General features: G+C 41.8%; 1 protein-coding gene across 15 annotated transcripts in view; it reads right to left on the bottom strand.

Annotated features, from left to right (window-relative positions):
- Fer (FER tyrosine kinase) overlaps positions 1 to 21,505 on the bottom strand; it is a 306,999-nt gene that overhangs the window by 259,002 nt on the left and 26,492 nt on the right. For all 15 annotated transcript variants that reach the window (XR_005488882.2, XR_010054586.1, XR_005488884.2 and 12 more), the window contains exon 2: positions 10,102 to 10,367. Coding sequence is in view for 9 of the 15 variants with exons in the window: in XM_039083433.2 (XP_038939361.1) it covers positions 10,102 to 10,308 (207 nt within the window). In the remaining 6 variants the exon portion in view is untranslated. The remainder of the gene's footprint in view (positions 1 to 10,101; positions 10,368 to 21,505) is intronic.

Genomic DNA, 21,505 nt, shown 5'->3' with positions numbered 1-21,505 from the left:
CCAATGCAATTAATTCATTAGCATCCCTTTCAGTTGGTTGCTATTAGTTGATTAATAAATATTTAAAGCATCAAAACCCATACAACAAAAACATGAACACTGTCTTAAAGTATCAATAACAACAATATCTTGTATAACTTTTCATCTAGATTTTCCAGTTTTGTAGTGGGATCTAATGATTCTTCTAATTTCCTCAGTTTCTGGTGTTGTCTCCCTTTTCACTTCTGATTTTGTTAATTTGGATCCTGTCTCTGGTCCCTTTAGATAGTTTGGCCGGGGATTTATCTATCTTGTTGATTTTCTCAAAGATCAGCTTTTGGTTTTGTTGATTCTTTGTTGTTCTCTTTGTTTGTAATTGGTTGATTTGGGCCCCGAGTTTAACTATTTATTGCCATCTGCTCCTCTTATATGTGTTTGTTTCTTCCTGTTCTAGAGTGCTCAGGTAAGCTGTTAAATTGCTTGTATGGAATCTCTGCAATTTCTTTGTGAAGGCCTTAGTGCTATGAATTTTCCTCATAACACTGCTTTCACTGTGTCCCATACCTTCGGGTATGATGCCCATATTCTATATAGTCTTTGATTTCTGTATTTCTTCCCTGCCCAAGTTATCATTGAGTAGAGAGTTGTTCAGTCTCCATGCGTACGTGGGTTTTCTGTTGCTTTTGTTGTTATTGAAGACCAGACTTAGGCCATGGTGATCTGATAGGTGCATGGGATTATTTCTATCTTCTGGTATCATAAGGCCTGTTTTGTGACCAATTGGTCGATTTTGGAGAAGGTACCATGAGCTGTTGAGAAGAAAGTATATTCTTTTGTTTTAGGGTGAAATGTTCTGTAGATATCTGTTAAATCCATTTGGTTCATAACCTCTCTTAGTTTCACTGTGTCTCTGTTTAGTTTCAGTTTCCAAAATCTGTTCATTGATGAGAGTTGGGTGTTGAAGTCTCTCACTATAATTGCATGAGATTCAAAGTGTGTTTTGAGCTTTAGTAAAGTTTCTTTTATGAATGTTGGTGCTGTTGCATTTGGGACATAGATGTTCAGAATTGAAACTTTCTCTTGGTGGATTTTTCCTTTGATGAGTATGAAGTGTCCTTCCCTATCTTGCTTGATAACTTTTGTTTGAAAGTCTATTTTATTGGACATTAGGATGGCAACTCCATCTTGTTTCTTGGGACCATTTGCTTGGAAGACTTTTTTCCAGCCTTTTACACTGAGGTAGTGTCTGTCTTTGTCATTGAGATGTGTTTCTTTTATGCAGCAAAATACAGCTCTGTCCGTTAGCTTATGTCTTTTTACTGGGGAATTGAGTTCATTGATATTGAGAGATATTAAAGACAGATGATTGTTAGTTCCTGTTATTTTTATTATTGTAGGTGGGATTATGTGATTCTCTCCTTTTGGCTTTGTTTTGAGATGATTCATATCTCCCCCGGCCCCTTTGGTGTAGTTTTCCTTCTAAGATCCTCTGTAGGGCTGGATTGGTAGATAAATACTGTTTGAATTTGGTTTTGTCCTGGAATGTTTTGGTTTCTCCATTTATGTTGAGGGTTTTGCTGGATACAGTAGCCTGGGCTGGCATTTGTGTTCTCTTAGGCATGAACTGTGTTCAGGCTCTTCTGGCTTTTAGTGTCTCTATTGAGAAGTCTGGTATAATTCTGATAGGTCTGCCTTTATATGTGACTTGACCTTTTTCCCTTGCAGCTTTTAATATTCTTTGTTCTGTTGCATTTAGTGTTCTGTGGTAGGAGAACTGGGTTCTGGATTTTCTGTCCAATCTATTCAGTGTTCTATAGGCTCCTTGTACATTTATGGCCATCTCTTTGTTTAGGTTGAGGAAGTTTTTCATCTATGATTTTGTTGAAGATGTTTTTTGGGTCCTTTGAACTGGGAATCTTCGATCTCTTCTACTCCTATTAGTCTTAGATTTGGTCTTTTCATTGTGTCCTGGATTGCCTGGATGTTTTGGGTTAGGAGTTTTTTATGTTTTGGATTTTCTTTGACAGTTGTGTCAGTATCTCCTACAGTATCTTCTGCATCTGAGAGACTCTCTTCTGTTCTCTCACCTATCAGTTCGTAATGCTTACGTCTTTACTTCCTGACCTCTTCCCTAGGTTGTCCATTTCCAGGGTCACCTCCATTTGTGTTTCCTTTATTGTTTCTACTTCTACTTTTAGGTCTTGGACTGCTTTGTTCAAATCCTTCACCTGTTTGTGTTTTCCTGTGTTTCTTTAAGGGACTTATTTGCTTCTTCTTTAAGGGCTTCTACCTGTTTACATGTGTTTTTCTATATTTCTTTCAGTGAGTTATTTATATTCTCCTTAAAGGACTCTATTATCATCATGAGATAGGATTGTAGGTCAGCTTCCTGATTTTCAGGTGTGTTGGTGTATTCAGGGCTTGCTATGGTGGGAGAACTGGATTCTGATGATGCCCAAGTGTACTGGTTTCTGCTGCTTATGGTCTTGCTCTTGCCTCTCACCATCTGGTTATCTCTGGTGTTAGCCAGTTTGAGTGTCTCTGTATGGAGCCTGCCTCCTGTGTCCCTGTGTTGCTGCAGGTCTCCTGGGAGGCCTGTGGCCCTGGCTGTAGCAGACCTCCTGTAGGGCATTCAGACTGTGGGGTCTTTAGAGGAGCAGACAAGCTAGTGTTCTGCTCACCCTCACTCCTTTAAAGCTAACTTCTACTGTCTAAATCTCAGCTCCTTAAACTGTGGCTCATGGACCCATATGTATGCATGCATGCACACACCAGCAAAAACTTTCCAAAATGTACCAACCAAAAGTTCATGAAAAACAAGCCATTAAAGGCTGAGGTGCTGCTGACAGCGGTGTCCATGAAGAGCACCAGGTTCTAAACCCATGGCATGCACACACTCTACTGCACATTCTGTCTCTCCACGCATTCCCACAAGACACCATGGAATGCCTAAGCTCATCTTCAAGATTATTGCATGCAAGATTACTTTACTTCACATACAAATTTTTGGCTCTTATAGAAACAATGGTTTAATTATGAAGACAAAGATGTTCCTATCATTCCTCAGCATATGTCTATCAATCGTTTTCATATTCGAATTAAATGCTTGGGTTTAAATTTGTCTATTCCTGATTTGAGTCTCATAAAAAGATTATTCAATGAATTATGGCTTAAGATCAAGACAATTTACAAAAATTTCTGAAATGATCCTATAAATCTCTGGCATTGTGTATTTTTGTAGTTTTCTCAGCACTGACAAATATAATTTGATAAATTAGTAAATGTTGAAAAACTTAAGGTTGTTCTATGACCTAACAAGATTTAATTTATATTAAAACAAAAACAAGAAAAGCACATTCATCTTAGCATTTATTTGCTTTCATGCTTAATTAATACAAAATTTTATATAGTCCAAAGAATTCCTTTAGGATAAATTTTCTCATGATTTAGTATCAGTAAATGTTTGATTTGTGTACCTCCTTTATGGAACCATACACCCAAGTCACATAAAAATTTCTCAGACTAAAAGGAGCTGCAAGTAAATGAGGTTTAAGTTGCTCTGATTTAAGTGACTCTGAGCTCGTTTATCTTTAATACTTGCTTTCTGCCACCTGACAGCCTATCTGACTCATTCCTTTTATCATATGATTAGGCAAATGCCTCCTCTAATAAATCCATAAACTGAAAGTCACCCATTCAGTGTCACATACTAACAGACTCACATGCAAACATTAATTTATTTCTTAATGGGCTAGGCATGAAACAACTGAAGCCTGGAAGATAAAAAGGAGTAGGAAACCTTGTTTCTTGACTACTTTATGAAAACGATCTATCATGGCTTTGCATGTCAGGGCAATGACCCCAGCATCAGGGAGGTGGAGGCAGGAAAATCAGAAGATCAGGGTCACCCTCAGCCACACAGCAAGTTCAAAGCCAGCCTAAGCTACATGAGATCCCATCTTAAAAAATAAACAAAAACAAATAACTAAGCTAAACAAATCAAACCTTCTAAACTGGTCACAAAGTAAACTGTAATCTTTAACGTTTAATAATCCTGTATTTAATCACTGTATTGGAGACTAAAGTGAAGGAGAATGTCATGTACTTCTTGCCGGCTCCTACTTCAGAACACTACTTTGTAACATGATTCACCCAAGGGACGAAGTCCTGGGTCCTGATTTGTGTCACTCCTGACATGACAAGCTTTATTACAAAGCTACAGAGATGAAAAGGAAAGTGACATCTCCCCATCACTTTGTTTTCAACTAACTAAAAATAATGGCCTCCTTTACAATCTCATCCAATGAGGAATCAAGGAGTGAAACTCTATGTGACCAATCCAAAGCCAACACAGGAAAATTAGGAGCAGACAGAGTTAAGGTAGGATACTGATAGCATACACTTCCCTTGCCCCAGGAAAACAAAACACTAGTCTGAGACTTTGTTTGTAATTTTATAATGCTATTCAGAATTTGTAATCATATAGTTAAAATACTGATATAATACTACTTTTATATTAAATCTGTGATATTTGAATAGCTTGCATAGTTTTTATTCTTTTGTAGTCAAAATAAAATTTACCTAAAACTAAAAAATCACTTCTAATTAACAGCTTAAAAGTAATTCAATTTAGAAAATTTTCCTCCTGCCCAACTACCCATAAGAGCTTAGTTGCATGTACTAAGTATAGCCCAAGATATAAGCAACATAAATGATAAAATGACGAAATGTTTGCTTTGGAAACCAATAGAGGCCAATGGTATCAATTACACTGAAATGACTGACTATATAAATATTTAAAAAGTAAAGTACATGCTAAGCTTATTAAAAACAAAAACTAGAGAGAGGGAGAAAATGTACACCTTTTAGAATTAGAAATAGCTCACCGGTTAGGAGCACTGGCTATTCTTCCAGAGGACAGGGGTTTGAGTCCCAGCACCCACATTATAGCTCTCAACCGTCTGTAATTCCAGTTTCAGGCACTCTCATGCCACCCTCTGCAAGGCTCTATGAGCACTGCACACACATGGTGCACAGACATAATTGTGGCTAGAGTAATCATGCACATGCCATTTTTAAAAGAAAACGTACACCTTTTAGAAAAGCAAACGTCCTTTCTTGCCTTACCTTTGAAAGGAGATATGTGGTAAGATGAATCAGTTTTTCAGATCAGGTAGTAATTTAAGTGTTCTGGGCTTATTATACCAAACAGTATGCATTCTGGGATACTGATTAAAAAAACAAACTACTACTGGACCTATAATTACAGCAAGGAATTGAAAATACTCAACAAGATGATTCAAGCCTGAAAAATACCTAAATAACAGTTGTCAAAAATAGCTTGGTGCTATAGATTATATCCTCCAAGTACTTGATGGCTTTCATCTTGGCAAACTCAACATTAAAATTCCATGAAGAATGCACAGTCCCTGCGCTACACAATAACTCGAAATAACTGATCCTCTGAAGCAAGCATTTTTATTTGAGTTTGCCTATTACATAAGGAAAATGCTGGAGTCCCTAAGTCCTTAGGGGATACAGAAATCCAGAAAACAACTCATTAAATTTCCATAAAACAGAGTTTTCAGAGACTCAACTCCAAGTACAAAGGAATCTTTAGATGTGTCCCACTCATTAAAACTTCTCTACATTTTCTTCACATCTTGGTTTCCCTGCTCTAACCCATCTCTAACCTGTCTGCAATCAGAAATAATTGAGTCTTTTTAAAATATCAGCTTGGGAATTCTATGACCAGAAAGCCTGAAGAAGCAGGCTTCTCACACAGAGCCTAGGGTCAGTACTTGAAAGCTCCCTAAGTAATTCCACCGGCCAAGTTCTGTTGTAACAAAGTATTTGTCTCACTAACAATCTCCTCATTGTACAAATTTTACACTAAAAGTCACGGGATGTATAGCTATGTTAGGTGCATAGCATTACAACAACTTTACCCAACTTCACATAGATTAAGTGATTAAGAACTACACTATAATAAGCATGGCATTTGATCTTGGAATGACTGGAAACATGCCTGCCAAGGGGAGAGGGTTGTACCCTGTGTGTTCCCAGGAGTGGGAAGAGAGGTTATCTACATCAGGAGAGCAAGCTACAGTAGCAGGTGCAGGTGAGCGTGGCTCATGATAAAGGACTAAGCAACCGCAGCCACCCCAGGACTGCAGGGAGCACAAGGCTGAAAAGTCTTCCTAAGCAACCGAGTGCAGCTGGGTACCATGCATGCATTCGCCTAGTGCTTCCTTACTACCCTGCAGGAGGAAATGCACAAGGCTCAACTCATTCCTAACATATCACTTGGGCTATAATAAATTCACATTTTAGATCAAATATTAAATAAGAACCATCATGGGAATTATATAAATTATATAGTATTATATAACTATATTTCATATGCAATGTATTATATGGCTATTAAATATTAACTCTAGATCATCAAAAACATTTTCCAATGTAGTATATGAATACTGCTAGTATTTCTATCTACTTTGTGTTTAAAGGGTTAATCAATATCTCCTTTCAAATAAATTGTTATTGAGGATTTCTTGTATCACTGTAAAGTGTAGAAACAGTGTTGAACATACTTGGGCAGTTGTACTTTTAATGAACAACAAAACACAAAGTAAAAATGATCTATTGCACAGAGCAAAACAAAGAAATAAAATGGCCGAAGTGACTGAAGAGATAGTTCAGTGGTTAAGAGTCCTTGCTACTCTAACAGATGACCACAGCCGCAGTTTGGCTGCCGGCACCCACTGCACGTGGCTCACAAATACCTCTAACTCCAGTTTCAAGGAACCCAACACCCACTTCTGAACTCTGTGGGTAGCTGCATACATATGTGCATGCACACACACATACACACACACATAGACATAAATAAAATAGCTCTTAAACATGAAAAAAGGTAGTTCATTTTGCTCACTTTTAGAGAAATAAATGCTAAGACCATCATAGATGTCATAAAGTACTTATTAGAATAGGGCAGGCTCATACGAATATGGTAAATGTGCAAAATGGCACAAGATCTATAGGGAAATTCATATTAGTAGTATATAATGAAACTATACACACATTCATATTTTGACCTAGAAAGCCCATGTCTATATAATAGCGCTTTTACAATATTATTTGTAACTGTGAAATACTACAGAGCTTTTAAAATGGTTTAATGCTCAAATATCTCTTCCAAAGAAAAGTGCCCCCCCCCAAGGAAAAGTCTAGTTCCGGGTGGTAGACAGCGCGTTCCAGACAAGCCTGGGAGTTCTTGCTATGACACAATGCAGAGTGGTGCTGAAGCAGAAGCACACAGCTGGGAACAAAGATGGCTGCCCTGGCCACCACCCCCATCTATCTACAGTCCTTAACCAAAGCAGAACAAATGAAAAATCAAGCCATATAACACATGCCCTTGGGAAGAAAGACTGCCAATACACACTTCAAAAACAACTTTAAGGAGAAACTGAAAATAAGGAAATCACAGAACACTATTATCTCCTGTTTGAGAGCTAAATGAAATGACTGAATTACTGGCACAGTGGACAGGACTGAAGGGTTAGGAGAGAGCTTGGCACACAGGCATGAAGACAGCCGTAATTCAGACCCCAGAGTCACATAAAGACAGAGCTGTGGAATCCTACAGTGGCAGTGCTGATGGGGCAGGATCAGGACTGCTGGGGAAAGGTGGCTATCTAGGTCAGGGCAGGGTGTCACGTTTGATTATGGAAGGGGGTATGTGGGGATCAGAGGGTGACCCTGAGGAGCTGGCTTCTCCACCCCACCTCACTGAGGCAATGTCTCCTTGCTCCTGCCTTCCCTCTGCACTCCAGGCAATTTCCACACCTCCACCCCCACCTCACTGCAGATTACAGATGCACACCACCACACTCGGCTTTTTACATGAGCTCCAGGACTGATCTAACAGCTCAGGTCCTCAGACCTATGCTGTCAGCGATTTTAGCCACTGAGCCATCGCACCAGCCCAAGAAATTCATTTTTAACAAGAGTATGCAATGTAATTAAAAGATAATAAAAATATGTAACATAACCAAACTATTATAATTTGACTCAGTATATAGTATATATAGTCTTAGAAAACACACACACAAGTATTTTGGAATAAAGAGACATAATATATTCTTAGCTAACTCATAAACTGTTACCTTTTCTGTGACTATAGAGAAATATTAATTAATTTATCCAGTTACCTAAAACAATTACTAGATAAAAACATATAAAACAATACCACTCTAAAGACACAGACATCAGTAAATGAAACAATTATCCCTCAGAGATAATAAATCATGATCTAAGTCCTAATACTACCAAGGCTGACTGGGTTAAAAAAGAAGTGTCTAGATCATAATTAAGCAAAAACCCCAGTAATGTCCTGTTGAGAAGACTGACTTCAGAACTCAAAGGGGCCAACATACTCCACGGAGCAGCAGAATTCATGGTCCTCCTAGAGAAAGAAGAGGGACAAAGCTTTGTAAAAGAGAGATGAACACACAGAGAAAGAACCTACAGAGACTCCCCTCAATTATAAAGGTGAGTACTGAACTACTAAAACCCAAAACTCAACCACCCCAAAACAGACTGCAGGGGACTCTCTGAGAGCTCACAACTCCTCACAGAGCTCCGAAGTCAGAAGTCACATTTTTGTAGCTGGACCCCTCTGAGTGTCAGGAAAGATGTTGCTAGGTAAAGAAGATAAGATGATCAGAAATTCAATCAATCTTCAGTCAGACCTAACAAATGTAAAAGCAAAGGCAAGAGGATCAAACTGTCTGCAAGGGCAGCCACATCCTAAAGGGCGGCTGGAGATGAGATAAAGAACTACACACACATCAGCAAATTCTAAAGTCAGGTCCATGATGCTGAAAGCAAACCAAGGACTTCTCCACAGTCAGCGCAGGAAAGGCCACACGAGACAGAACAGTTGCTGCGGCCACATCCTCCTCATCCATGGAAGGAGGAGGAGCACACCGAGTAGAAACGTGGAAGACAGGGGAAGGAATGCCTAACAGGATGTGTATGAGGTATGAGTTGTTAACATGGAGCCTGCGCACAAGCATCAGAGAAGTCGAAGCTCTGTGAGGAACCACGTGTGTCTTTCTTTAGTCACTGTGAGCTGAACTTTGTAACCAAGGAGCAATACTTGCATTCATTCTTCAGCATGTATCTGTACGGTGCTCACGCCGCTTTGACTTAGACTGGCTCCTCTCCACTGTGTTCTTAGCACCCTAGCTGAGAATCACTGAGTCATGTACCATCCCTTTTTGTTCTTGACAAAACTACTCTTCCTTTCACCTCGTGATTGGATGTCTCACCCCTAGGTTGGAGAAATTGTAGACATTAAAAATAATTGTAGACCTCCCAAGTACTGTCTACTGCAGACTTCGAAAAGTCAGTGAGCTTCAGGACAGCCAGGGATATGTAAACCTTGCCTCAAATTTTTAATTAACTAATTTTAAGACAACCTCCGTTAAAGGTGGTAAGTAAATGGAAAGAATTAAAGGAAGATAAAACAAAGAGAAAGCAAATGGTCAAATAACAGACTTAACTATATTTAATAATAATATCAAATACCCACATTAAAAGGATACTAAAAGGATACTAAAGTAAACACATACAAACTTACAGGACCCAGGGACTAGGACGATGTTTCAGTGGAGAAAGGTTGCTGTGCAAGCTTGACAACCTGAGCCAAATCCCACCACGCACACAGAAAGGCAGACTGGGCTGCATGAGCCTGAATCTCAGTGCTCAGAGCGGGCAGAATCAGGTGGATCCAGCAGCTGCCCAGACAGCCTAGCGGCTAAGTCCAAATCTAAACAAATTCCCTAACTCAGGGACTAAGCTGAAAAGCTATACAAACACCACCGTGCTCCTCGGGCCTCCACATGCAGTGCTCAGGTGTGTGCATCTGCATACACTCATATCTGCACATACATGCACGCACCACACGCAGATCATTCAGAGGATGCAGATGATACGGTATGAAGAGAAAATTTAAAACACCGCAAGATGCCATGGGTAAGGTCGCTCTATCATATGATCTACTTGTTCTAAGGACAAATATGATGCTATACAGAACAAGGGAGGTAATCTTACCTTGGACACGTTGCTGACGTAATTCACCTGCACCGTGCTGTCTTTATCAACTTGATTACAGAGGTTCTGCAGCGTGTATGCATATTCTTTATCGCTTTTTATTCTCAGAGCCATGAATTTCTTCACTGTCTCCAGCAGCCGTAGTTCCCAGTCTTGCAGCTTTAGCACAGCTTCCTGTGAGTTCTTCAGGTCACTCCCAAATCCCATTTTGTAAGATACAGCTTGACCTCCACACTGTGCACGTGAGCCTGTTAGTCAGCACATATCTGTGAACATAGACATAAGTCAGTTAGAAGGAAATCCATCCTCCAATCAACAGTAAGGTCCATTGGATCCTTGCTGCTGTTTTTAAAACTTGGAAACTGCTTTATATCTCAAGTTCGGACGTGATTTTCTTCATTGTGCACAAACTTGAGCAGGCATATAATTCATCAAAATTGTTTCCAGAGGAAATACAATGTAAATAAAGGACATCAAATTATTCAGATCAATTCACACATTTATCTTAAATCCCGTAATTATTTTTAATCAGATTAATATGGAACCAAAACATATTACAAGTGTGTTTTGTTGCTGGAAATGAGTCACAAAATACAAATTGCATTTCAGAGTCAGATAATAGAATTTGGGGGTTGGGGATTTAGCTCAGTGGTAGAGCGCTTGCCTAGCAAGCACAAGGCCCTGGGTTTGGTCCTCAGCTCCAAAAAAAAAAGAAAAGAAAAGAAAAGAAAGAAAGAAGGAAAGAAAGAGAGAGAGAGAGAAAGAAGGAAGATAGAATTGGGAAAATAGCTGATTATGTTGACATTGCAAAAAATCCAAAAGTGTAAGTTTATTCAAAATAAACATGTTGGGGCTAGAAAAACTAACCTGGACCCCTGGGAGCTCCCAGAGACTGAGCCACCAACCAGGCAGCAGGCATGAGCTGGTCTGAGGCCCCAACACATATACAGCAGAGGACTGCCTGGTCTGGCCTCAGTAGGAGACGATGCACCTAAACCTCAAGAGAGTTGAGGCCCCAGGGAGTGGGAAGGCCTGGGGGGGGGGGGGGGACACCCTCCCGGAGACAAGGGGGAGGAGGAATGGAATGAGGAACTCTTTTTTTTTTTTTTTTTTGGTTCTTTTTTTTTTTCGGAGCTGGGGACCGAACCCAGGGCCTTGCGCTTCCTAGGTAAGCGCTCTACCACTGAGCTAAGTCCCCAGCCCCGGAATGAGGAACTCTTAACCGCTGAGCCATCTCTCCAGTCCCCGGACCATTGTTTTACTTTAAGAATAATGACAAGTAAATGTCTTCTCCCAAAGGTCAGGAAGAAATTGAGGATGTGCACTGTACTGACGTTCTAGAGGCTCTAGACAGTGGATTGACATAGTATAATAGAAGACATTTGGGATGGGGCTCGAGAGCTGGTGCTGAGAGTGTACACTGTTCTTCCAGAAGACCCAGTTGAGTTCTCAGTGAGGGGTGGCACACAACAGCCTGAACTTCAACTCCAGGGCATCTGACACCTCTGACTCCCAGGTATCTGCATTCTCATTTATATACCCACACATATGCACATAACTAAACATGAAAATCAGATTAGACAAGGAGGAAGTGAAATGATTTCCATTTGCAGATGACACCACTTCACAAACAAAGACCCAAACAAAGGCTTAAGCAGGTGTGGGAATGAGCCCAAGAATGTTAGCATGCACTACACACAGGGAGCAGATACCCTCCGTGGGCTCCTACATTAAAAATCTGCTCCCCAGCTAGTGATGCTACTTGAGAACTGGTGGGAACTCTAGGTCAGCAAAGCAGATCACTGGAATGTACTTTTAAAGGTTTTAGCTTATTCCTGGCTCTTCATCTCTGATTCCCAGGTTCTGAGGGGAGCAGCTTCACCAAAACACTCCTCCTACCAGGATATACTTATTGCTTACCATGAGCTCAGAAACAGGCAAAGGACCATGGGAGCAAGTCATGAAACCATGAAGTGAAATAAACCCTTCTCTCCTTAAGTGGCTTTCTTCACATATTCAGTCACACCAACACAGTGTCAACATTCACAGCACACAATCAGTGTAAGTCAGGCAGCTAAATGTCTATGTGCCAGCAAAAATCAAACTAGGCTAAAAATCAAGTCCATTTACAGAAACACGAAGGAAAGAATAAGGCACTCTGGAAGAAATCTTCTTTAAAAGCAAACTTCTGTTCTTCAAACTAAAAAGCCAAAATTATAAATAAGCTCCTCAAAGACTCAGGTTCAAAGGTAGAAAAGTTAATGTGTTAACAAAGCAAGATCCTCCAGTTTGATGTATACACTGACACAATCTGTACTGAAAACACCTTGTACGTCAAAGAAATCAAGACACCAAAGACCACATACTGTATAATTCTAGCCATATGACATGTCGACAAATAGTCCAACTCGAGATAGAAGATAGATCTGTGGCTGTCTAGAGCTAATGAATTTGGGGAGAAGGGAAGGATCCCTTGAGAAGGTTTCTTTCTGTGGTGATAGAAGTATTCTGAAATTGGTTGTGACAGCAGCACAACTCTGTGAGTGGATTAAAAACAACTAAACCGCACAGTTCCGTCAGGTGAGCTCTTTAGTGTTATGTTTAGCTATGGTTTGAGGCCTCTCTCAAGGCGACGTATGCTGGGATTTAAGGCCCTGGAAAAGGTAATAAGAAGGTGGAAAGTAAATCCCACTGTGGTACTTAGCAGGAGGACGATCAAGATGAAGTAAGTCGTTAGCATGGAGCCTCATCACTGAGTCCTGGTAGCTTATGAGAGGCAGACAGCCCCAAAAGTCCTCCCTCTGCCTGCTTGTCTCTCTGCATATGTCTCTGTCTCTGTCTGGGTCTCTCCATTTCTCTCTCTCTCTCTTTCTCTCTCTCTCTCTCTTTCTCTCTCTCTCTCTCTCCCTTTCCCTGTGTGTGTGTGGGTGTGGGTGGGTGTATGTATGTATGTATGTATGTATGTATGTGTGTGTGTGGAGTATCTCTGTAATAGATACATACACACTGAGAGAGAGAGAGAGAGAGAGAGAGAGAGAGAGAGAGAGAGAGAGAGCGCATTTGTAGATGTGGCTCATTTACCTTGAAACTCCAGACCCTGAGCCCAAATAACCCTGCCTTGTTTATAAATTCAGTCTGTGTTATAATGTTATTGGTAACAGGAAACAGACTAGAACTCAAACAATAACTCAAAATAATTATTTAAAAATCACTAAGACATAACTTATGATCACCTATACACCAGCTATAATAAACTTCCTCAAGATATTCTCCTTGTTTACTATAAATCCTGAAAACTATGGCAGAATTTATTTTGCCCTCTGGTTTCCTGGGCTTTCCAGCAGTGAATCATCCAACCCAGGCAAAAGAACTGTGAAGGGGCCTTCACTTCCAGTTGTTCATCACCCACACCAGAAGGCGGTGTCTGGTTGTGGTGGCAGTGGCTCTTCTGTGTTCATTTTCGTGGTGCTGCAAGTTGAGCCCCAGCCTCCCATGTGCAGGGCAAGTGCTCTCTACCCGAGCCACAGTCCGTACCATAGAGTCCTGTTTCCAGTTAATGACACTGACACAGACTCAAAAAAGATTCTCTCCCTAACCAGTTGCTTCATCTAAACAAATGTCAAAAGTTACTCTTCTCTGAGAAGAGAATAAATTACAATTGTTTCCCAACCAAAAGGTGTTCAATTGTGTGAACTATAAAGTAATTAGGAAAAACATTTTGAGTTATAAGAAACTTTTTGCTAAAATTTCCAAATGAACAACCAAGACTGAGCCCCCTCTGGCTAAGTCAGTAACTACAGGGGACCAGCTGAGGCACCTGTGTGCTGACCACAATGATTCCAGGCCCCTGGGTCCAGACAGCAACTTTAAAACAATGACTCTGGAGTTTAACTCAGTGGTAGAACACTTTCTAATACGTAAAAGCTCAATCCCATGGAGAAAAGACAGTCATTTGTGGCACACAAAAACAGACAATGAGTTGTCGTTGATGATGATGTTGTCGTTGATGTTGTTGTTGTTGTTGTTGTTGTTGTTGTTGCTGTTGCTGCAGCTGCCGCTATTTTTACCTGCAGCTGTGGAAACATACTTCTCAGCCTGTGTCCAACCAAAGAATAAGAAATACTTTCAAGGGAAGAAATGCTAGAAATATTTTGAATTTAACTATAACAAAACCTACTACAATATAGGATTGTGGTTATTTTGGTTCTGATGTGGCATAAATGCCATCTTTATTCTAAATGCATATTGATAAGCATTTTTATATTTTTATTCCTGCTATCTATCAGAAGCTTCAAAAAAATATGTAGAGCTCAGGAAAAGAAAATGGGAAGCATGATCTGGCAGAGTCTGGGGAATGTTCCAGCCTGTCCTAAGAGGTTTGTTTATGTTTATCAATATGCTAGCCCAGAATATATACATACCTCTCCTAGAAATAAACATAGGGATGAGGATGATGCTTTTGAAAGCAGGGTAACTCCATAGTCAATTAACCAAGTTTAACTGTTGGGCTGCCTGACCTGATAAGTACTTAAGAAATTATCAGATCTAAGAAATACCCAAGGTGGGGCTGGGGATTTAGCTCAGTGGTAGAGCGCTTACCTAGGAAGCGCAAGGCCCTGGGTTCGGTCCCCAGCTCCGAAAAAAAAAAGAACCAAAAAAAAAAAAAAAAAAAAAAAGAAATACCCAAGGTAATAAAGAAGAAAAAAATTATCAGATCAATACACAACGTGTAAGTACCACTCATGACAAGTCGCATATATGTAAGTGTTTTCAATAACAAGCAAAGACCAAAAACCTAGGAAGCTGAGTGACTCCATGGGCAGTGATCACGTAGCCTGCAACCCTGCCTACGCTTCACCTTTTCTACCTGGGATAAGCAAGTCAGGCAGACGGGACCTGCTAGAGACCCAACTATAGCAAGCAATACGGTCAAAGGTGAGCTAGTACGTTTTATCTCTTCCACTCTAAGAGACTAGAACTGTTGCCTCACAGCCCAGCTCATAATACACATGGACAGCACATAAACCTAGCCTGATACCCCACTCTATACTCAGCCTATTTAACCTGCTTGGATGAAAATGATGTGACCTTACTTGTCTGGGATCTTCTATGTGATAGCTTTCAAATCCTGTGCTAATGCATAGCTTTAATCATAAACTATGTATTCTTCCATGCCCAACCCACGGCAATGCATGTGTACACGTGTGCATGTGTGCATGTGTGCACGTGTGCTATGGCAGTCATTTGCCCGAGCAGCCCCCAGCCCATGGAAGCAGTGCTCTATAACAAATATCCATTGTGGATGTTGGGAGCAGCATGCGGATGCTGCTGGGTAACTGTGTGCTTACAATGATGTTTGCTATCTGACTCAGGGGGTCAGCAACCTCATCCCCTGTAACACTGTTAAGGATTTCTGTGAAGTATGCCATTGCTTCACCATGTGATGCTTTCTGTGTTGTTCAGTAAGTACAGAACAAAGCCCTTTGTTAGGAAGAGGTCAGATACAAAGATGAAACACAAACTACAGACAGATGGAAGGCAATGGAGCGACATGGAGGGTCCAAACTTGGGTTCACTCCTGCATCAAGTTCCTGTCAGGGGAATTACCAAGCTGTCTTTCTTTCCTGAATGTGGTGATGACACATTTGGTGCCTCTGCAGCGATCTCTAACGTGTCTGCCTGATACACAGGACCTCTTTGTACTCACAGGTCTCAGGGACACCTTCCTCATTCACAGATCCCAGAATAGGCAGGGAGAACAGGCAGGCGGGATCCAGGTTTTGCACAAAGGACAATCTAAGAAGCCACATGCCTTCCCCATTCCACAGACACCAGGAGAGCAGGATGTGGTAAGAAAACCCAGCACATTCTCCCCCTTCAATAGACATCCATGATGTAATCTAAGAAAGAATTTTTTAGCTTTTCAGGTAGCACAAGTAGGAACCACTGGGAGCTCAGGATTATCAATGAAGGAAATCAAAACGGCATGGGGAAAATTAAACTGTCATTGGAACAGTACCCCATGAAAGCAGACTAAGATCTACATGCTAAAAAACTTAACAAGGTACCTACTTATGAAGACACTGAAGTGTTTCCCAAGTCTAACATAACACATAAATTACAAAGGGTACAATCAGAAATTGCCTGTCACTGAGAAAAATCCTAATTTTAATTTAAGGATAATTAATACTAACACCAAGATGAATCACATGCCAGCATACCAAGGTAAGAGGTCTAACAGCCACAGAAAAACTCTTCAGCAATGAGATATAAACTCTCAAAGCCAACAGTAAAAATACAAGACTTAACCAAGGAAGACAAGCTGTAAGAATAATCAGAGAGAAATTATAGAAGGAAGAAATGCAAACTTAAAACTCCCCAGCCCTGCTCCACAGTATAGTGAAGACAACAGAAGCCACTATCAATAAGTTTAAGGACAGAAGAGAGTCACCCAGCCAGACAACAAAGAGAAAACAGGAAAGAAATACCCAGAGACCTGTGGGACACTCACACAAAACACGCTCTTCTCTCCTCAAAGGGCAAGGGGAGAGAAAGGGAATGAGAGAAAACTGGAGAAAATACAAATGTGCTTAAACAACACACACACACACACACACACACACACACACACACACACACACACACAAAGCACACTCACACTGATATGCCACACACAGAAACACAGACACACATACCACACACACAGACACACACACACAATACATACTCATACACACACTCTCATACACACTCACACCCCACATCCATACCATACATTCTAGAGCAACAAAAACCAAAACTGCATGGCATTGGTCAGGGGCTGATAATACCTCAAAATGGACTCACCATGCTCAACAGCTGTCTAAAGGAGAAAGCAGCAGCCTACAGCTCTACCTATGACCTTACTAAGAACAACTGCAAATAATCATGCACTTACAGTGACTAAACGTGAACCACTTACTGATACATTCAGACTAAAAGAAAAAACGGAAGAAATCCTCAGGATCCAAAGGTAGGGAATATTTAGTTATGGGCTCAAATCCACAATCCAGAAGAGAAAATGGATTGTTTATAAGGAAAATCTTTTACTCTCAGAGAGCCTGAGTGAGCAGAAGAAAATACAGCTTTTGAAGAAAAACAAACCCACACTTGGAAGTCAATAACCCACCCTATAGGAAAAGGCATATTAAGAAAATAAAATCTCTTCCTAGACTACCATGCACTTCTACTTCCCCCTAGACAGTGAAGACAGGGTTTTAAAAAGTCAAATCATGCTAGAGCAGAAACCCCACAAGAAGTAAAGCTGTACAATGAAAGACTGCTGAAGGCTCGGTGTGGACAGATGGGGTTAAAACCTAGTCACAGTGTACATGAAGTAATTTATAATTATATCAGTAAAAATGCACAGCCTTAACATTAGGTGTGGTGGTGAACCCTATAATACTAGAACCAAGAGAGAGTTGGCATCAGGCCTGGGCTATGTAGTAAGTGTCTGTCTGAAAAACAAATAAAAACCCTCAAACTATATAATATTGGGGGCGGGGGTGTCACAAAACCATCCTTAGTCTAGAAGTAATCAAAGGTATGGAAAAAGAAATTATATTATCAACTGCAGCGAAAGGTACGGGAGAGGCGTATCCAGTGCTGATTTGTTACATAAATTATAGACAAGCAGGTGTCTTCCATCTCCATCCATCGCATAGAAAAGTGGCTCATGCATAGTAGATAACAGAGCTCTACAAAGTGAATGCACTGGTTGAAGCCACACAGTATTGCCCATCATCCCCAGTGCCCAGTGACCTATCTACACTTTACATGTCACTACCTTTCTCACACTTAACCAAATGTCTGACAATAGGGATCTGAGGCAGGAGTGTTTATTTGGGCTCACATTTCAGAAGACCTTAGTCCACCTAGGAAAGACGAGGCAGTAAGAGCAGCTCGGTATGTGGTGCCACTCAAGAAGCAGAGAAGAGCCACGCTCAGGTGGCGCCTTCTCATCTGAGCTCTGGACCTCAGCCCAGGTAGTAGTGCTGCTCGTCTCCATGGTAGATTTCCCTAACTGAAATCTTGGGAACTCCCTCAAAGGCATGCCCAGAAGGGCTTGTTTCTAGTAGGGGAGTGTAGATCCAGTTCAGATTACAAGAAGGACCACCCGCCACACAGGAACAATCAGCATTAATCTATTAGTACTTAGTATCTGACATTAATTTTACAATCACACCCTAAAGGATAAAATCCAGAGTACTCTGCCTGGTAATCAATACAATTTTTATCTCCCATAACAGTCACACAATTTTAAAACCTACTAATAGCCCTAGCTAGTTTTAACTGTTAACTTGACACAGCCTAGAGTCACATAAAGGGGAATCTCAAGTGAGGAACTGCCCAGGTCGGATTTCCCTGTGGGCATATGTTGTAGAAGGTTTTCTTGGTTGTTAACTGATGTAGAAGGGCCCAGCCCACTGTGGGCAGCACCACTCCCTGGGCAAATATAAGAAAGCATGAGCCAGAAAACAATGTCTCTCCATTGTTCCTGCTTGAGTTCTCACCCTCACTTCTCTCAATGATAGAATGTCACCCGTAAGCTGCAATAAATGTGTTTCCTCCCACACTTTGCTTCTGGCCATGGTGCAACAGAAGGAAACTAGAACATTTAGGGTTCCTGATCTTTCACACCTCTATGCCCTCCTCCAATTTGATGTCTTTCTATTTTTTCTATTCACCCCCCCCCCCAGGTGTAGAGAGCGGCGCGGCGAAACAAAGATGGCGCCGACATCCAGCCTTGTCTGGATATAAACGACTTACTGCGCATGTGCAGGCTTGTCCCCTTGCTAGGGCTCCCTCTAGTGGTGAACAGCGGTACTGCACATGTGCGGTTTATTCACCAGGTGTTAGTTGACCGTTAATATGCTAATGAGGTGATTCATTCTCCGCCAATCCCTGGAGGACAAGTAGTGGGGTGATCCAAGCCCCACCAATCCCTGAGAGATAATTAGCATACTGCTGTCTATATAAGCCGAGCGATTTTGCTGCTCGGGGTCCCTGTTCAAGAGAGCTGTAACACTGAGAAGAGCTGTAACACTGAGAAGAGCTGTAACACTAAGAAGAGCTGTAACACAGTAAAGGCTTGCTAGCAGAAGAATCCTGTTGCCGCGCGTCGTTCTTGCTGGCGGGACATTGGGCGCGCGACAAGTGGTGCCGAAACCCGGAAACCAACATCGCCGGTGCCGAGGGGACCCTTCAGTGTGCTGAAGAGGATTCAGAACTGCGAGAAGGTAAATTAAAAGGCAAGCTCCGAGAGGCATGCCCCTTTTTGGATTTAGTCTTGCCATGGAGGGATTGTTGCTCGTTTTTATAGTGACTGTTGTCTTCTTACTAGTTGTGTTAAAATGTGAGGACATAGTCAAGGCAGGACAGAACATTCAAGAGAGCATGTCAGAAACGGAGCAGAGTGAGAAATTAGGAGCGCGCAAAAAGAAAAAGGTTACTAAAACAAAAGTGAAAGAGATACAAAAGGCGGAAGAAATGCCGCTGGAGGAAAAAATAGGTATACCCCGGAGGATGAAGTACAAGTCATCCGGAGAGGATACTTTGTATCCATTAAAAGAATCAGAAGCCTTAGAACTGACTGGTAGTGACTCTGAGCAAGAGTTGTCAGAGTCGGAGGAGGAGGAATTAGAGGAAGAGGCAGCCAGATATGAGGAAGAAAGATATGGGCCTAGGTGGAGAGCCACTGTGAAGAAATCGAAAGTTATTAATGCCTCGGTGGCCTCCACTCCCCCGCCTTATATAGAGGGGAAGTGTGAGTACTCTTTCTGTCCACCTGAAACACAGCGAGCACTTAGGCAAATGTTTCCTGTGTTTGAGGACGATGGCATTCGTTCTCATCAGCCCCTAGAGCACAAGCAAGTTAAGGAACTGGCAGAGTCTGTTCGTGCCTATGGGGTTACTGCTAATTTTACCATGTCACAGGTAGAAAGACTAGCAAGCATTGCCATGACTCCAGCAGACTGGCAATCTGTGACAAAGGCCTGTCTCCTTAGCATGGGACAGTATATTGAGTGGAAGGCATTGTGGCACGATGCTTGCCAAGCACAAGCACGTGCAAATGCAGCAGCAGGACAACCTGCCTGGACATTTGACATGTTAACTGGACAAGGGCAATGGGCCAATAATCAAACTGCCTTCCCCTTGGAGGTATATGCCCAGATTGCTATTAGTGCTGTCAAGGCATGGAAAGCTCTAACTAACAGAGGAGAGGTGTCCGGGAACCTGACCAAGGTCATCCAAGGACCAAGTGAGCCTTTCTCAGATTTTGTGGCCCGCATGATGGAGGCTGCTGGTAGGATTTTTGGAGACCAAGACCAGGCCATGCCCTTAATAGAACAGTTAGTTTTTGAACAATGTACCAAAGAATGCCGCAATGCAATCCTCCCCTGGAAATCTAAGGGGCTGCAGGCTTGGCTGAAAGCCTGTAGGGAAATAGGAGGACCACTTACCAATACTGGTCTAGCCGCAGCTATATTACAAGGACAAAGGCGGCCTGGCCTCTCTAGCAGAGGCATCACGTGTTTCCAATGTGGAAAGCCCGGTCATATGAAAAGGGAGTGCAGGAATCAGAATCCTGGTTTTAATCCAAAGAAAGTCCCAGGACTGTGTCCAAAGTGTAAGAAAGGGAAACATTGGGCCAATGAGTGCAGGTCAGTAAAGGACATAACAGGGAAACCCTTGGATATGTCAAAAAACGTCCAACGGGGCCCCCGTCCTCAGGGCCCTCAAATATATGGGGCAACCAGCTCCCCAGTAACCTGGGCTCATCAAACTTCCCCAGGAGAGCCACTCCGGGTTCCGCAGGATTAGACCTCCGTGCCACCTCCAGAATCGTCCTAACCCCTCAAATGGGGGTGCAGCCTATCCCCTCTGACTTTCATGGCCCTTTACCACCCAATACAGTTGGTCTGCTTTTAGGACGCTCCTCTACTACTCTTAAAGGATTGGTGGTACATCCTGGGGTTATTGATCAAGATTATGAGGGCCAGTTGAAGATCATGTGCTCCTCCCCACGAGGTCTCTTCTCCATTTCCCCAGGTGACCGGATTGCACAATTGCTTGTTTTACCCAGTTATCACGCCCAGTTTAAATCGGGAAGTACAAAAAGAGGAAAGAAGGGTTTCGGCTCTACGGGCACTGATTCAGCATATCTTATGGTCGATTTACACGCTCGACCTACTCTGATCCTAACCATTGAAGGAAAGACATTTGAGGGAATTCTAGATACAGGGGCAGACAAAAGCATTATCTCCACTAAATGGTGGCCTACAAAATGGCCCATTACTCAATCTTCCCATTCATTACAAGGTTTAGGTTATGAAGCTAGTCCAACTATTAGCTCTAGGCCCTT

The sequence above is a fragment of the Rattus norvegicus genome, chromosome 9 (assembly GCF_036323735.1).
Source record: "Rattus norvegicus strain BN/NHsdMcwi chromosome 9, GRCr8, whole genome shotgun sequence".
In the NCBI taxonomy this organism is placed as follows: Eukaryota; Metazoa; Chordata; class Mammalia; order Rodentia; family Muridae; genus Rattus; species Rattus norvegicus.
Note: the sequence above shows the minus strand (reverse complement) of the source record. Positions and strands in the feature narration are given on the sequence as shown.